Raw genomic sequence first — 17331 nt, forward strand, 5'->3', positions numbered from 1 at the left:
AAAAATGAAGAAAAAAAATCCAAGCAACACCGATAGTTTTGAATCAATATTGTTCTTCATTTTTTTTATCTAACTTCTTAATGTCTGAAAAAAAAGTACAAATATATTAAACTAAAAGAATCGTATATAACTCAAGTAATAATATATTATGTTATGGTAGAAAAACTTGCAGTAACAATAATCAATATGTTCTTGCTTCAAATCCAATCCCACAAAACTAATAGATACATTTAGCACAATATATCTAAAAGCAATCAATTAGATGTCCAAATATTTTCACAAACCTCTTAACTCTTCAAGTCGTAGATGGAGATCTATTAAAATCAAACCACTCTGAATCCAATTTTGTGTACACATCATATGAGGTCCAACAACATTAATAATTATTTGGGAAATAGATTATAATATAAACAGAGAGAGTAGATATGGGGGAAGTATGAAAAAAATTCTCCCTCAAATAACAATTTACATGTTAGACTAGTTTTTAGGAAAATGATCTTCTAGGGGTGTTAGAACACCCAAAATAGAATTGAAAAAGAATTATGTATGTTTTGAGTTGGGATGAGATCACACAATTAATCTAATCGAAATATTTGTTATACTCCATATAGCTTTGGTCTTAATAAATATAAGATGTATAGAAATTGCAACCATATAGGATAAAAATGTACCAAAGAAAATCAAATTAACTACAAGTTGAGCTTCTAAACTGAAATTAAAGTTAAAAATATATATTTTTCATAACAAACTCAACTAACTCTTACAAGATGATCAAGAAAATTTAGCCTTTAAAAATCGAAATTGTTTATTAGTTTGCTTAATCAAGACCCAACCCTAAACTATATAACACAAACGATTGGATGAAACGGAGTGAAGAAATATAGACCGTTGTATATTAAATACCAAAAATTAGTCTGCCTGAAATCATGGCAATGAATGTTATAACTTTAATGGGAGAGTGAACTGACGTTTTGGCAATACAATTGCACCACAAAGGGCAAAAGTTTCAAGTGTGGTTCTTCAGATGAAGGCCAAAAAGTTGAAGCGAAACGGCCTTCGAGTTCTCGAAACATGGGACACTTGGTGTTTGGAAGAGAGTATCCTGAGAGAGTTAGCTGAGAAAAACCTCAAAACCTACAGCAACCAAGAAAGCATACCTACACTTCAGGTTAGGGAGAAAGTACTGTCATAGTTTAAAAATGTGCTTGAGAGTGACTGTGAAGTGTTCAAAATCAATTCGATATTTGATCTTTTTAGTGATTATTTATATTTTAGGAGTGATTATGAAAATGACAAAAGTGATTTTAAACGTTTTAGAAATCACTCCTAAACATATCATTAGTTCATCTGTGATAACAAACCTTATAAGAATCATTATATTTGATGCCATTTTCAACCTAACAGAAATAGATGACTTCCACCGGACGGAATGAGACCCCAGAGGAAGGTATTGTTAGAAGGATTATGATAAACAGTCAACACCATGAACTCCACAGTCTTTTAATTATCCTAAGCTTCACCCTATTCTAGCTAGCTATATAATCTCCATTAAATTGAATAAGAAAACAAAAGGACTACTTGAAAAATAAAAAGTAAGCGCAAGGTTTACTTACTCGTCTCTTCGACTGCGGAATCAATTCTATAAAAAGCTCTCCATGTTAACTTCAACTAAGGAACATGGATCGGGAATGTCAAAGTTCTCCAAAACCTGATATCAAACGAGAGATATATCAATGATAGTAACTTGGTATGGTATCATGCAAATACCAACTATATGTTAAGTTACACAAGGCAGATATGTGTATTATCTAAATCATGGTCGTGGGATTTAAAAAGCTTAATTCCAAGAGGTGTTGCTACCTCGGGATGAACAATGCCGAAAGTGCCAATTTTCTTTCCTTTATAAATGATGTGAGCTTGTCTGCCAGTAAGAAACTCCGGGTTCTACACATCAAAATTCAGACCAAGAAACAGAGTCAATTCTAAGTTTCCCATTTGCAACCTACTGTGAAATAGCATATGCACAAAATAATTCACTTACGTCTGAACATTTTATGTAATACCCAGTATCATCGCCAACTGAGACAAAAGGAACTCCCACGACTTCCATAATTCGGTCGACCAAACCATGAATCAACTGAAAAATCAAAAAGAACAATTTAGAAAAAAAAACACACACTCAGCCATGGATTACAAGTTACCAATTGAGAAAGATGGCCACAGAAAAAAAGACACATACAACAGAAGAAAAGAAGATGGTTTATAAGAACAATTTATTACTTTGGAAAACAATGTAATATGGATGACAGAAAAGTGCAGTAAATTTGAATACACAAAAAGAGAAACTCTCTCATCATGATGAAACGCTAACTTTAAAAGATAAATTATTCTTGCGGTATTTTTTCTAGAAATTATATATCAGAAATTGTACCTCAGTCAAATTTCATAAAAAATTATCTTATCTTTTTTTATTACTTAATCGTTCTTCCAACTTTCTATTCATTTTATAATAAATTCACTAGCTTTTTTGCAGACATAAAATAAAACATGTCTAGATGTTAGATAGACGGTAAATAATAGTAAATTTTAAAACAATAGACTTCTGTTTAGATTCTTACTTCGAATCCAGAATTGGCACCGCAATATAGAGCAGCAAGATGACGATGATTTCTAGCGCCAACATCTTTTGAATCATCCAGCAATGATACATCACCAACTTCAAATATCTAGAACAAAAAAGTTGACAAACAATTTAACTTTTTAAGTATTTTTAAAGTTAATTTAAAACAAACAAGTCTTCAAAATATGTAAAAATAAACTGTAGAATCATTCCCAGACATTAAAGAATGCCTATCCAAGTGGGAAAATCCTAAACCATTTTTTCTTCAGAAAATAGACTATAAGCATAGAAGTATAAAAGAGTAAGAGAAACACACAAGAAGGAAAAGCCAAACCATCTCTTCTTAAGAACCTATATAGATTTTCTACCACACACCAGCATGCTTCAGCAATCAATAGCCAATGAATAGAACATATAGGAATAATGAAGAAAAAGAGACCCATGTTATCAACTAATTCGGCCTCAACTCTAAGACTTAATAAAAAAGAAGTGCTCAAACTTCTCATCTTTTCTTCTCCAAGAAGTGACCAACTCAACTGGGAGTTCAAACTGTGAACTTTACAACTTTTTCAGCTCCTAGTTGTCATTAGGGGTTATACCAACAAAACAGTCACAACTCACGTCACCAAGACAAATAAACTCTATGATTCTGACCCAAAAACAAGGGAGTGTTAGCCTGTTTCATACCATTTGACCTACTATTACGGCCACAGCATGAAACCAATCCACAGTGAACATCAAAATGCAATAAATACTATGTAAATTATATACACTCTTTATTTAGTACAATTGCCAATCGTAAACTTCAGAATATGTATACGCTGATTTGCGCGGGGGGATGGGGGGTAAACGGTAAATGAAAAATGAAACATATACCTTTATGGGCTTTGGATGATCCTTATTATGTCCAACAATTTTCAAAAGACCAGGCATAAGACTGGTTCGGACAACCTATCAATGTTGAAAAAGTGCAAAACTTTATAAAGGTACCAAATGTTTGTAGTTCAAATAATTTCTAGCATGTGTCATATTCAGATCAGTTTCCCACAGGCCAAGTTGATCGAAAAACCAGATGGGGTTAACAAACCTCAAAATCAGTTGAACGGGGATTTCCAATGACAACTGCAGTAGATTTATCATCTTCACGCTTTAACATGGCAAAGTTCTCTTTATAAGAGCATAGAATCCACGTAAGTACCTCTGTGAACCCACTCATTGCAATCTTAACAGAAACAAGTGAATATAAAAAATGATAAGCAAGAAAAGTTATATAAACAGAGAAAACGGGGAAAATCAACTATTACTAATATGTACCTCTCCTCTAATAAGGTCACTGAACTCATTTAATGTTAGAGGCTGCAAAGATGCTGGTTTACTCTTCGGGATGTTATTATACCCGTAAGCAATAGCAACATCCTAGAAAAGAATTTACACAATCAAAAGCTATTAGCAAGGTGCATAGAAAGTACGTACACACATGTATTCACAAGGCTATCTCCTATTTACTATTTTTACCTCCATGACATCACATGGGTGTAGCACATCACTCCTTGTTGGAGGCACAGATATAGTTATACTAGATTTGTCACCGGATACCGACTGTTCAGCGTGCAATTGCATCCTATTTAACAAACTGATAACCTGGAAAATTGCAAAATATCACATGCCATACTATATCCAGTACATTGAACCCATATACCTAATTAACAATTTCCCTCATTTTGCAAGTGCTTAGAATTGGAACCCTTCAATTGAAAGCATGCTATGGTTGAAATTTATTTTTTTGTTCTTTGGATCAAAAACAAAGAAAATTGAACCATCATTATTCATGACTATGATTGAACAACCTAACATTATCTTATAAGATTTTATAGTTTGCATTGCATTTGCACAAAGCCAAAGTAAAATGATAAACTCAAGCCCAGAAAAAAAGTTCAGCACAATATATATAAATATATGAAAAACTCGAGCCTAGAGAAAATATAGTTGCAAAGAGATCATAAATTATTGATTCTAACATAAGTCCCTGTTCTAATGTAAGACGTTACTGAAGCAGAGTTAAGCCAGCTGTATGGCTAAAAATGAAATTTGAAAAACTTCTATATGATGATATTGGAACTAACTGACAGAAGATATATGCAGTATACATTAATAAGCTTATGCAACTACCTCTTCTGTCTCCAATGAGACGCCAATACATTTATTGATATAAGACAGAGAAACTTCCATATTGTAGAGGGATATTTCTGGATAAATACACGACCTGCCATCCGGATATATCACTTCAACTGGTTCAATTTCAAACTTCTTTTTGCACAACGTTGAAAACATAGTTACCTAAGAAGATTAAAAAGAAAAAATCCCAAAATTAGAGTTATTTTACATCATCAATAAATTCTTTCCACAGCAAAAAAATTTCTTACCATAGTATTCAAGACGATATTGGCCTTTGTCAGATCAGTCGCTGTGCATTCAATAAACACGTTCTTTGTCTTCAAAGTAATAGCTGAATGTGCACTATTGATAATGGGGGGCAAAGACAAAACAGTTCTGCAAGCAAGGAGCTCAACTTATATCAAAACATGGTATTTTTTATGTTAGAGCACTTCTCAACTAAAACTTTCATCAGAAAAATCAGTTATTGAATTTTTAACATGCAAAACCATTATACATGTCAACAACAATTTCCTTGCTTTAATGACTAACCAAACTTAAAGTGAAAGAATATAATGGCATAAAAAGATGAAGACATCCTACCAGAAGGGTCTCTAAGTAAATCAAAATGAAACTAACAGAATAATTATATATTTATTTAATAAATAAATTTATTAAAAAAAATAACTTAGTAACTGAAGCCGACAAGGAAACGTGGAGTCTAGCAAGGGTCCAAACATCAAAAAGGAGTAAGCCCTTTCCATGTCAAGATTGACACCCCCAACGCATAAAAAACCTTTTGTTTCTTCCTAAAGGAAAGCTAAGGAACTCCTCAATCATTGGCCAAATAAAAGCAAAACCCATTAAAGAAAATCCACTCAATATAGTCAATGGCATCAAATTGTTAACAAAATCAACCATAGGAAATTGATATTTTGCTCTGAAAGGCTCAAAATAAATAAACATAAAAACAACTAAAACTATAACATTTGTCAACAAAAGAAAGAAAATTAACTACAAATAAAAATAAAAATCCATAAAGAGCATGTGTTTCTGTAAGAACAAGTAAACCGACAAATTAAGTTCTAGAATAACTATAACTAGTTAAAACACAAGAAAATGTAGTATACCTGTTGCGGTCATACAAAATGGGATATACAGGTGACTTTTCTATTATGGGCACGTACTTCCTCAGCTTCAAATCTGACTGCAAACAAGCATGGAAACAGGAAACTTAATTTAATATTTTTTCTGCTTTTAAACTTTCCTTTAGTTTTATTTTTACCAACAGTTATTACTTAAATTGTTACTGTTTTCTAAGGCTTGGCTTCATTAAGCTTCAGAGGCTGGTCTGTAATCTTTAAATACCCTAGGTTGTAATGATTATGATTAAAAAAAATAAGACGAATTCTTCAATAATTGAGTTCAAAGTCTTGGTTCACACTAATACATCTACTACTTTTTTGGATAAGAACACACTAATACATCTACTAGAAGGACCAAATATCAGAAAGAACAGATATATTTTCATTAAGGTACTTACTTTATAGAACTCCATTAGCTCATCGGCTCTGAAATTTTTTGTCTGCAGCATAAATACAGGATGAGAAAAGTTCATTAGAAACAACATTTCAATACTATATTCTAAAATAGGTCAAAGGTTGAAGAAAACGGCGGAAACGGAGGAAAGCGAGGAAGAAACAGATGTAGAAATAGAAACCACTTCCGAAACGAAGGGGACTAAACAGGAACAAGAGGGATCCACCGAAGAAGATACTTCTCCTTCCCTTTTTTCGGATACAGATTATATCTCATTTTCCTAACAATAAAACTGAAGACGAAGAGCTCTACTAAGAAAGAAGAAATCTTCAACTAAGGCTGTTTTGAAACCACTTCTAAAAAGGTTCAGAAAGTAAATATTCTATGTTTCTAGTCATTTCAATCACAAAAGTGAAACTTTCAAAAGAGGCGGAGGGGAGGCAAAAAGAATGCAAGAAGAATCAGTTCACATACAAGATCTTGATGGAAAATCTGAAATACTCGTTGTATTCAAACTTAATAACGGATAAAAAGGAGGAAAAACTCGTTCTAAGGGGATGATAGATTTTACCTGTTTCAGTGGCACAAAGTTTATAGCTGTGGGCGGCAAAGCCTGAAGAGCAAGATAAAAGCAAGAATAGCAACATTAGAAACTACAAGCACTGAAACAAATTAGCATCCACCACCACCAGAATTTCACGAAAGATAGAGAAGGAGAGCATAATCTATAATACTGCACTACAGCAGCAGTCTTTATTAGTTTTTCATTATTGTCCCAACGCTTCACATATTAATTTTCCAGATATGTTACAGAAACCCATCTGTTGTAAATAAACACAAACAATGCCTTTTGGCCTTCCAATATAATTTTTTTTATAGAAATAACAGCTTTCGTTGAGAAAAAATGAAAGAATACAAGGGCTTACAAAAAAAACCAGCCCACCAAAACACTCCAACTTAAAGAATGGGGTCCGACTAAGTAAAAATGCACCAATGGAATAATTACAAGCCATCCAATATAATGCTACACAGAACATTCAGCTAGACCCACAGCTAGAAATAGAATATATATTCTCCCAAAAATACAAGCACAAGGAAAGCCCACCTCATAGGTGAAAGGGCCTTCAAGTGTATCCAGGTCATGAGTTCCAATGGCAACGAGACTTCTCCGTCTATAACAAAGTGAACAAAGTTCTTGAGAAAATTCTTCCAGTGCAAATAAAAGAATACAAGAAAAAGAGGAAGAACAAACAGTACAGTCTAAAAATTAGACCTAGCAAAAAGAATATAACAAACAAAGGAAGTCTAAAAATCAGAACGAGCAGTGCACTGCAAATTATACCTATAACTACGCAAAACTTACCGACATATGTTCTGATGAAGTTTCTCTTGCAAATCAATAAAACTGTCATAAATTGCTTCATCAAAAGTCATGTCTCTCAAAACAGCACAAACGATGAAAGGACGGATCATGGAAGTCTGTGAAAGTTGAAAGTTTCATACCGATAGAAATAAGTCGAAATCATTTGCAATTATTACATATTCAAATGGAAATCATACCTCCGGTTTTACATGCATTTTATGCATAGATTCTTTGCTGATATTGGCTAATGTATATCTGGGTGTGTCCTCCTGCTTATTAAAAATGCGCAGTGCTTGTGCCAGCCCTTCCAGACATAGCAAATCGTATCTACAAAACATCATATTTACCGGTTATGTCCCAGATGCCTACAATTACAACGTTAAAATAGCTTTACAATCTCCAATAATATTTACAAAGATTTTTTATTTTTGGGAAAAAAAATTAAAAACTCAAAACGAACCCATTGCAGTCAAATTTACAAAGAGATAACATTTAAATGAGATCAAACGGATGTGTTGCAAACTTATAATACAAGAATAACCAAAGAATTATCTCTAAAAGCAATATCAAAACGAGGAAATGTACCTATTTGCGGGGACTTCAATCTTGTAGATGACTTCTTCATCTTCATCCGCTTCTTCTTCCAAATGCTTCTCTTTCCTAATAATCGCCTTCTCCGTCGTCTATACAACCACCAACACAAAGTGTAAAAGAAAATTTCCATCCGAATCATGGTTGTAATCAATTAGACAACAAAAACAAAGCAAGGTACTTACAACGTCATCAAGCTCAATTCCAAACCTAAAGCACAGCTCTTCAAACTCTTCCTGCGCTAAGAAATGAAAATGAAACAGAAAATAAAAATTTTTAAAAAAAATGACAAGAATGAACAACGTGACATAGGGAAAACTGCAAGCTCACTGTAAGTTCTTCCAATGGCAGCAAACAGAAGATCTCTTCCGACGCTAACGGTCGGCATGGTTGAGTTTTGAGAAGATAATGAAGTTGACTTTAGGACTGCAGCTGTTCAAGCGTCGCTGCAGGAGAAACTGAGTAGAAGGAGGCGGGTGGTCGGCGGCCTCAAAGGGATGAAGAAAAACTGAGTAGAAGGAGGCTAGGGCTTCATTTTTCTTTTTTCTTTTTTCTTTTTTCATTTCTCTTTTTTTCTTTTCTTTTGTGAGGTTTTTTTCAAAGTTGAAAAATTGAGATACTGTTTCCATGCATACAACAAAATTAATCTTTTTTTATTAGTAACTAATTTTTAATTAAAAAATCAAAAGAATTCACCTTTTTCTTAAATAAAAATTGAGTCTTCCAAAACTTATCTCAACAATTTTGTTTTTTAATCAATTTTAAATTTAGTTCATTCAAATTATATTTGAACAATTCAAAGAGTTTCAAACATAAATTAATTTTGTTTAACAAATACATTTAAATAATATTTTACAAGATACACGGCTTTTGATGATCTCAAGAACAATTTAATTAAAAAACATACAAGTGTTTATAGACTTAAATTTGATTACTAAACCAGTTTTAGATTTTCTTTTTATTATAATCATGTTGTGTATAAACTGATTCGGACAGAAAAAAAATTAAATAATTTACTTTTTTTTTCTTTCTATATTGAACAACTATTTTGTTTTCTATTTTTCATTTTTGAAAATTAAATATAATAACTAGTAAAATTGATCTAATCCAATCAAAGTTTGTATAAACTTCAAATATATTTTCAAGTAATTTAGGGTGCTCTTGGAAAGTTTGTAAAATAGAAAGGTTTCATAGCTCACTGAACTTAAAACTTAAAACTCTTCAACTATTATAATTCAAGAACTAAGAGATGAACAAGTTTTTCACAAATTTCTTTCTACTCAACTTTTGAAAATAAAATTTATAAATTATATTGCTTTACTGTCCATTTTTTTACCATGGTTTTATAAATAAATAAAAGTCAAACAAACTTTATTTTGAAAGAAAAAAAACCAATTCTCCTTTAAAAGTTTATAAAGAGTTCCCTAAATAAAAATTAAAAACCAAGAAACCTAAACACAATCGCATTTTTAATATAATTGAAGAATTATTTCAAACTAGGTCTATCATTTTCAATAATACGTTGTTAAATACGCGGTAGTATGTAACTTAATTGATAATAGAATTAAAATGGTTAATTAGAAGGCATAAAATATCATGTCTCATATATTCTTTGGAGGTACATATCAACTAAAGAATAATATGCAAAAGCTAATAGTTCCTCTTGAAGTTTTCTAGTTACGAATGATAACATGTAATGCTACGTAGGGAAAAATATTGAAGAAACAATATTGTTAGTCTCAGTGCTTGTAACATTACAATTTATAACATTTATTAATAACTAATTGTATGTTGGTAGAATCTCTATAACGAGTTGAAAGTGTTCAATTTTAAATAAATTATCACTTTAGCCATGTTGTGTTTCTGGTATTTATTGATCATTTACAACACCAACATATTAACTAATACCTACTAAACGAGTACGATTAGTAACAGAATTTGTCACCATTTTCAAACCACCCGGGGTTGATCGTATTGAATTATTTATGAATATTCATGCTCTTGAACAAAAGTAAACCTAAACTACCAATTGCAAGTGTTAGCAAAACTGGGGTGCTGATTGATTCAAGATCAGTAATCCTCCACCTCCCTTCATCGTCAGTTTTTTCACGGCGACTCCTCTCGCTCGAGTGCTCTCGGAGAAGATTGCTCAAATTGTCAACTTGGAGAATAATCTGACGTTGCGCTCGTGCTATGTTTTGTATCTAGATAGGTGTCAAAGGGAAGCACAAAAATCAAACTTCCTCAGCTTGAATATTAAAACAAGTGATATTAAGCAAAATACCTCTTCTAGCAAGGGAGATTCCTTGGCTAATTGGGAGGACGATGAAGAATGAGGGAGTAGCGATCCGGTTAAGGCACCGTTGCTCAAGCCGGATATGAAAATTGAAGTTGCTCCAGAGCCATTGTTACATGCATCCGATTGTGAAACCAAGTTTTGCTGACTAGCAGACATTTTTCTGGTACATATCTTGGAGTTCAGCTCTTCAATACGAGTTGTGAACTCATCCATTCTCTCACTGAGGGTAGAAATTTGTTCTGAAAGTTGAGTAATAGCTCCCTGGAAGATTTCAAGATGGATCAGAACATTCCGCTAAGAACTGCCTTTACTATTCAGAAATATTGTCAATTAAGAAACTAAATCAATATTTATCTCTCTATGAATCAAAAGCTTTTAATCAACATGTTCAACCTTTATTTACGGGTGATCAATTTGCACTCTGATATTGAATCATTTGATTTGTAGTTCTTTGTCATTGTGTTCTAGAAATGACGAAATGACATTTAATTTGCTGTTAAGTCCACGTCTTTCCAGATTTTCACAATGGTGGGATTTTTTCACTTTTAAGTGTACAATGCTTAAAAAAATGGGGTCGTTAGTAGCTTTTAGATTCTATCAAAAAGATATCCTATTAAGTAATATAACTAAAAAGCCTTAGACAGATAGAGAAGTTTTTCGACTAATAATAAGATTAGTTATCTTCCTCCACTATCCTATTTCGTCTTCTTTACGAGTGAATAAGATATAGAAAGTATAAAAACCACGTGAATAAGATTATCTTGATGCAAAGAAACATATACCTGGTTAGAGACTACTGCAGGGGAATCTGGAGCCCTCACATCAAATCTCCTATTATTAACAGCAAGCTTTGTAAGCTTTGACAAGGTCTTGTCCCTCCGATTTGAAAATGATTGTGATAAGCCACTGGTAATGATGTTAAATATAAATAAGGATCCAAAATATGTAAGCTAAGCACTTCAAGTACCATTCAATAAGAATCAAATCAACAAGTAAACATCTTCACTTTTCAATGCTGCACCAATAAAATAAGCCTAAATTTGTACAGAACTAGAGTGAAGCTATGTTGTTCCTTAGATGTAATATTACATTATACATTGCTTGATAGTATGGGTTTCATCCCAAAATCAATTGGCAATGAGAGGAATAGATCATCTAATCTTATAAGGAGTGTAAGTCTCCTTGGTTTTTCCGATGTGGGACTCTCAAAACCTCAACATACATATAGATACATACATACATATATATCTAAGTACATGAGCGATTATACCCATTGATCAACCAGAGATTGTTTTCAACCAACTTTATATTAAATTTTTTGTTTATCTCAATTTTCTATGTTTCTAATAGGTATGTCCAACAGTTGCAAAAGTAGGATGATACCGGTTAAGGTACTTATTTCTCCTATCTGCAGAAGCTCGGGAAAGTGCCTCCTTTGGACTCGAAAGTGACTCATCGTCTATGCTGAGTTTGGTTTTTAAATCATCTGGCAAGGCCTATAAATGATCCCATCAGACTTACTGCAGGTAACAATCTGCTTAATCTGTTGCCTTGAATTGCAAATATCTTACCATAACATCATTAACAAGCTTCTCTAGCTGTATCTGTTCAATGTAAGTTCGAGGGATATAGGAACCATCCAAACCCAACTGCTCAGCAACGTATTTAACATGCACCCGATCTTTTCCTTGCACCTTTAACATTTAGCAAGTTAGTTGTATATATGGTACTGTCATACTCGTGTGACTGAATTTTGGCTAATGACAGATAATCATGCTAGCCACTCGTTTAGTTATTGGGGAAAAAATTAATAACTAACTAAAATCATATATTTGGAGGGTTAAAAATTGATCCATTCTAATATATCTCATATCAGAAGTTCCTATATCTACGAATGGAAAAGGAAAAAATCTTTTCTGCATGGTTCAGGGTACTTCTTTAAATTAAAAAAAAAAAATGGTAGTTTTGGCGTCTTTCTCAATTCTGTGTTCAAAGAAATGTATACCATAGTCATACTTTAAGGATCACAATCAAATCGTCCAAGGGCAAGGACCAAAATCCTATTTTTCTTCTAAGGTAGGAAATGGGACTTTTAATAAATAGAGGAATTGGCAGAAAGGAGGATAAAAGTTAAGACGCCTAACTCCTTAATAAAAGAAAAAGAAAGATAAAGAAGCTCATGAAACCTATATAGCTAATGTAGAATCCCTTCACAAAGGAACTAATGTAGAAAGAAAGCTATAGGGTATCTTTTTTTCTTTTTCTTTCATCAAACTGGAAGAACCCCTCCCAAATAGACGATCTAAACACAGCATGAAAGAACTTTATACAGAACGGAAAAAAGTAGTGTTGATGCACGAAAAATTAAAACATAACAATGTCCTTTCATCAAGATATAAATTATATTGCAGAAACAGTCAGAGACTACTATCTAAAGCAGCATGGATAATGAGTACACAATGTACCTGAATGTATTTTCGGTTAAGTTGCTCCAACCAATCGATCTTTATACACACCTTATCATCAGAGAATATGTGGCTGCTTCTTTTAAGTATAGTTGCAATTGTGTATCCAAGTGCCATAAGCCCTCCAAGAAGGCGCACACTAACTTCGAAAGTTATTCTAGGTGAAATTATGAATGGAACATCTGTAACCCACTCCTGAAGAAAAAGGGAGAAAAATAATATATGTCGATATGAGTAGCTAATAGGTAGCTCATTAACACGAAGCCAAAAGTAAAAAGAATAAAAGTACTGATATGCAATGCAACTTTCCTCATCTTTTTAATTATTCTACATGGAAGTTCATATAACTGATCAAATAAACAAATAAAAATAAGAAGAAAAAAAGAGATTAAAATCTCTGCTGTGGCATGTGCATTCAGACTCAGACCTGCATAAATACGCATGGAATACAGGATACATAGCTCGAAGGAACTCAGTTATATAGCTTTAGTTAATATGACCTCAAACATGAGATTGTATTTGCCATCCCTATTCCTCATCCTCAGATAGGATTGACACACTTCAGGATCTTCACCAGGAGGTAGAAGGTAAATGTCATAAGTTTCCTCAGTAGACTCATTGTGATTTTCAGATATAACAGCCTTAATTTGATCCACGGCTACTGCTTTCGTTGACTGTAACCAGAAAATGAACCCAACTAATGAAGATTACAAGTCATAATTTCGAGGAAAACTGTTAAAGTTGAAGCAGTGAACCACTTAAACCTTAAGAATGTAAGTAGGATTCTGGAAACCAGTAAAGGGATTGAATTTGTTAATAATTCTTATATGGGCGGTCTGAAGATCTGGCTCAATAAAAGCTTTATACATTGGATAAACCTGCATCCAAAAAAATTTATAAGAACCACCAGCAACAATTTTATGGCACGTGATTGATGACAGAACCAACATTTGGGAAATACCGTTTCAGAAACTTGATGTATTATTTCTTCTGGCTCTTGGCCAGCTCGTTGAATATCTCGTAGTACCCTTTTCACTAAGTCAAAATGAACACCACCAGTGACTGATACACGAAGATCTAGCAACGGACGTAATTTTTCACTTAAAGCATAGATGCCCTCAATAATGACAATTCGTGACTCGGGAACTTCAACAATCCTGTTAGTAGCTATTAAAACTGAGAAGGTTAAACGGTAAAAGAGAAACAAAATAAACCCTAAGAGAAAAGGGACTATCTAGATTCACAATCGTCGAGAGAGAAGCTATAATGTTTAAAAGATTAGTGTAAGATGCAAGAAGTTATGCCTCTAAACCACCCTTTTTTCACGTCCAATCTGACTAGAAGACCCAACGATTCATGGTATGATGCAGTGACCGAGGAAATTTCAAGCAATACAGTTTTCAGATGCAGAAATGCTGAATAAAACAAAGCCTAAGTTGACACATTACCTGTAGCCCACGCGACTACTTGTCTTGAAGTCATAAATGGGAACTTGGACAGATTTTCCTTCTCTTAAACCATTAATATTTTCCAGCAATGTATCATAATCCGTTAGACGTGGGTCTGATGGAAAAAAAGGTCATCAGAGATTCCAGTGACTTGAATTGCAAGAAGTAATTGACAAGCACACTTGCTAAAGGAACGCAAGAAGCGACTACTATAAATTAGAACTAGGAATGAAAGTTGTCTATAGTATGTTCATTACGCTAAACTCCAAAGGTGAATTACAAAATAATTTGGTATAAATGAAATGTCTTCTTCAAGGTAATAGATAATGTCCATATATATGCATAGCCATGACTGCCTAACCAGAAAATTATAAGGGCAGGCTAAAAATCTTATGAAAAGCTTGTGTCTCCATGAATTTGTAGATGGCAATGGAAAATTACATGTTTCCCAGCCACCTCTCTTTGGAACAGAATCATCAAAGCTTGTGAAAGTATTAAGTACTGAAGGACTTCGGATCGGTGTCACAGAGTTGTAAGCCAAAGGTATAACATTTGGTGCAATCATACTGTTAAATTTTTTACCAAATTCAGATAATGAATGGTTAGTATAATGAAATAATACCATCAAAATTGCCATCGATGATACGACTGGAATCATTGTAGTTATCCATCGTGATAACAGCAATGCTGGGAATAAAGTTAAGCACCTTCTCAGTAAATACAGTCTTCCCAGCTCCAGAGGGCCCTGCCACTCCTACTAGAATTATCCCATCGTTCTTTTGAGACAGCAACTGGCACGCACGTATTACAATGAAAAATCCTTTCTCAAATGAAAGAGGATCCTGAATTGGAAGGATCTCATATCGATTCGAGTCCTTCTTCTTAACTAACTGAACTTGATCTCGCAAAAGGCCAGAACGCTTCCGAGGTGATTCGATGCTAGGAGACGTATCTTGAGCCATTTAAAAGTTTAATTCTGTTTGCTGCAAAGAGACAAGCACAGAAGCTAGAGCTAAATGCACTTCTTAAATAAGGAGAACCAATTCAACAAAAGGTCCATTTTGACCAATAGTTATGTACAAAACAAAACTCATTGTTGTGCACCATAAAGACGGTGTCAAGCAGGCAGCCCATAGGTCAAAGCTAAGACGTTACCAAAAGCACCTTTCAGAACAAATAGTATAAAGAATACAAAATTGACACATAAGGAAGAAAATAACAACACAAACCCTGAAATTCTACACATACCCAGAACCCAAATTCAACGTAAAATATGAATCAGAGTCCAAACAACACATGATACACAGATTAACACAAGTTTAACCCATAAAACAGAAACAAAACAGCAAGCAAACCTTATGGAAGAAAGAACAAGAACTATTCTCGGTAACGATAGTTATCGCTGTAGATTTTCTGTAGCTCCTGCCTGGTTTCTGAAAATCAAACGAATGGCAAAGCACTAATTTTTGGATATTTTCAAGTGGGGTATTCACCTTTTCGTAAATGGGTGTTCTTTTTTCGTGAACATAAATGGTGGGGCGTATGAGTGAAAGGACATGTGGTCCGATACTCTGAACTAATCGGTACCAAGGAGCGGGAACATCAAATCGAACTTGGTGGTTAAAAAAGAACAAACAGATTAAAAGCAAATTGAAGAGGGTACTAGGATAAGATTGAAAAGAAGCGTAATATCACCGCGATCGACTGGACAAAAGGAAGACAGGTGGAGAAAGTTACAAAGGAATTGAATGCGTTGTTGTGAGTGATTCGCACAGACTTTTCCCCTCTCTTCGTAGGAGTAGGGGTTTAATCCTTTAGCCCCATCATGTGTGAGATGCCGTTGCAATTGCCAAATGCAGGTAAAAAATGGAAGCGAGGATGAGAGAAACATTACCCAAAATTCACAACTGTTGGAAATTGCAAAAGGGAGATTGTCACTGGAAGATGGTGGAATAAAATGACAGCAGGAGAATGATCAAGAAGGTTTTGAAAATGGATGGAATCAATGAAAAAGTGTATAACGATCAACAGTTTGGAAGCTACCCGTGGGCCTATCGTCAAACATCCATGTGAACAAATTAACTTGCCTATAGTGCTGTCATTAAAAGAACCACTGCCAAAATATTATTCAATTATATATATACATAAGTATATTTACAAATTATTTTTTTTTAACCGCTAATAAAATCGACAAAACTTATTACACTTAATTTTTACCATGTGAGCAACCCATGGTGTTTACCTTACTCAAGGGTCTTAAACTACTAGTATAAACATTTTTGTTAAGAAGTTTAATACGAACGTATAGACTATGTCAAGTATCATAGCGTCAATTGTTTCTTCTGCCTATGTGGTATCCACACAATATCACTATAATAATATTATGAATGTTTAGCATAGATCAAGTACAATTTAGTTACTTTTAAAGTGAATGTATTTGTGAACTTAGTCTAATGACTAATTACATTGTTCCTAAAATAAATAACATTTGTAGGTCAGGTTGATGTTGTCGTTCTACTAAACTTTTTCCTTTATTATTTATTATAAGTATCTCTTGGTTTTTTAATAATAAAATCAATGTGTATATGTAAAAATAACAACAAAAAAAAAACAAATTGATAACATGACTCGTGTCACAACATTTTATAAATTAAATTTAAAATTTGATATCTCTATGATATATCTAATTCCGTGTCATATATATAATATACAATAAAGATGTACTATATAGAGTTTTTTTTTCTTTTTTGTCATGTGATATAATTTTCCTAAAATCAAATGTTTTTTTTTTCTTCTAAATATCTCTCCATTATGTTTTTTCAATGCTTTTTAAATATGGTTGCAAAATGATT

The 17331-nt window shown here is 33.3% G+C and overlaps 2 protein-coding genes across 3 annotated transcripts; both read right to left on the reverse strand.

The window, feature by feature from the left end:
- Positions 1-685: 685 nt before the first annotated feature.
- Positions 686-8837, reverse strand: LOC101210257 (phenylalanine--tRNA ligase beta subunit, cytoplasmic). Of its 2 annotated transcripts, none has more exons than XM_004138157.3 (20): positions 8598-8837; positions 8453-8508; positions 8262-8359; positions 7874-8003; positions 7677-7792; positions 7419-7485; positions 6885-6926; positions 6318-6359; positions 5905-5981; positions 5044-5170; positions 4790-4957; positions 4136-4261; positions 3935-4036; positions 3708-3842; positions 3497-3571; positions 2619-2726; positions 2042-2137; positions 1861-1944; positions 1614-1708; positions 686-1134 (listed from the first exon to the last, which is right to left on the reverse strand). In XM_004138157.3, exons 1-19 carry the CDS (start codon positions 8653-8655, stop codon positions 1640-1642), a joined length of 1776 nt encoding a protein of 591 aa, XP_004138205.1. In that variant the 5' UTR covers positions 8656-8837; the 3' UTR covers positions 686-1134; positions 1614-1639. The 2 variants fall into 2 exon arrangements, with proteins under 2 accessions (XP_004138205.1, XP_011648525.1); XM_011650223.2 differs by having other exon boundaries at positions 686-1157.
- Positions 8838-10071: 1234 nt separating this feature from the next.
- On the reverse strand, positions 10072-16481 carry LOC101210506 (inorganic pyrophosphatase TTM1). Its single transcript, XM_004138158.3, has 12 exons — positions 15835-16481; positions 15102-15462; positions 14480-14594; positions 13993-14188; positions 13796-13909; positions 13532-13705; positions 13032-13226; positions 12138-12260; positions 11950-12062; positions 11349-11472; positions 10552-10827; positions 10072-10471 (listed from the first exon to the last, which is right to left on the reverse strand). Exons 2-12 carry the CDS (start codon positions 15439-15441, stop codon positions 10247-10249), a joined length of 1995 nt encoding a protein of 664 aa, XP_004138206.1. The 5' UTR covers positions 15442-15462; positions 15835-16481; the 3' UTR covers positions 10072-10246.
- Positions 16482-17331: the final 850 nt, after the last annotated feature.

This window comes from Cucumis sativus, chromosome 1 (assembly GCF_000004075.3).
Source record: "Cucumis sativus cultivar 9930 chromosome 1, Cucumber_9930_V3, whole genome shotgun sequence".
In the NCBI taxonomy this organism is placed as follows: domain Eukaryota; kingdom Viridiplantae; phylum Streptophyta; class Magnoliopsida; order Cucurbitales; family Cucurbitaceae; genus Cucumis; species Cucumis sativus.

Bases quoted from the DNA above. Each gene is read 5' to 3' on its own strand.
- LOC101210257 (XM_004138157.3), bottom strand. From the start codon at position 8,655: ATGCCGACCGTTAGCGTCGGAAGAGATCTTCTGTTTGCTGCCATTGGA. The intron at 5,171-5,904 runs GTATACTACATT...CCTTGCTTGCAG, and splicing joins ATTTTGTATGACCGCAACAG to AACTGTTTTGTCTTTGCCCC. The intron at 4,262-4,789 runs GTAGTTGCATAA...GCAATTTTCCAG, and splicing joins TCTCATTGGAGACAGAAGAG to GTTATCAGTTTGTTAAATAG.
- LOC101210506 (XM_004138158.3), bottom strand. From the start codon at position 15,441: ATGGCTCAAGATACGTCTCCTAGCATCGAATCACCTCGGAAGCGTTCT. The intron at 14,189-14,479 runs GTAATGTGTCAA...AGCTACTAACAG, and splicing joins AGTAGTCGCGTGGGCTACAG to GATTGTTGAAGTTCCCGAGT. The intron at 12,261-13,031 runs GTACATTGTGTA...TAAATGTTAAAG, and splicing joins TTAACCGAAAATACATTCAG to GTGCAAGGAAAAGATCGGGT.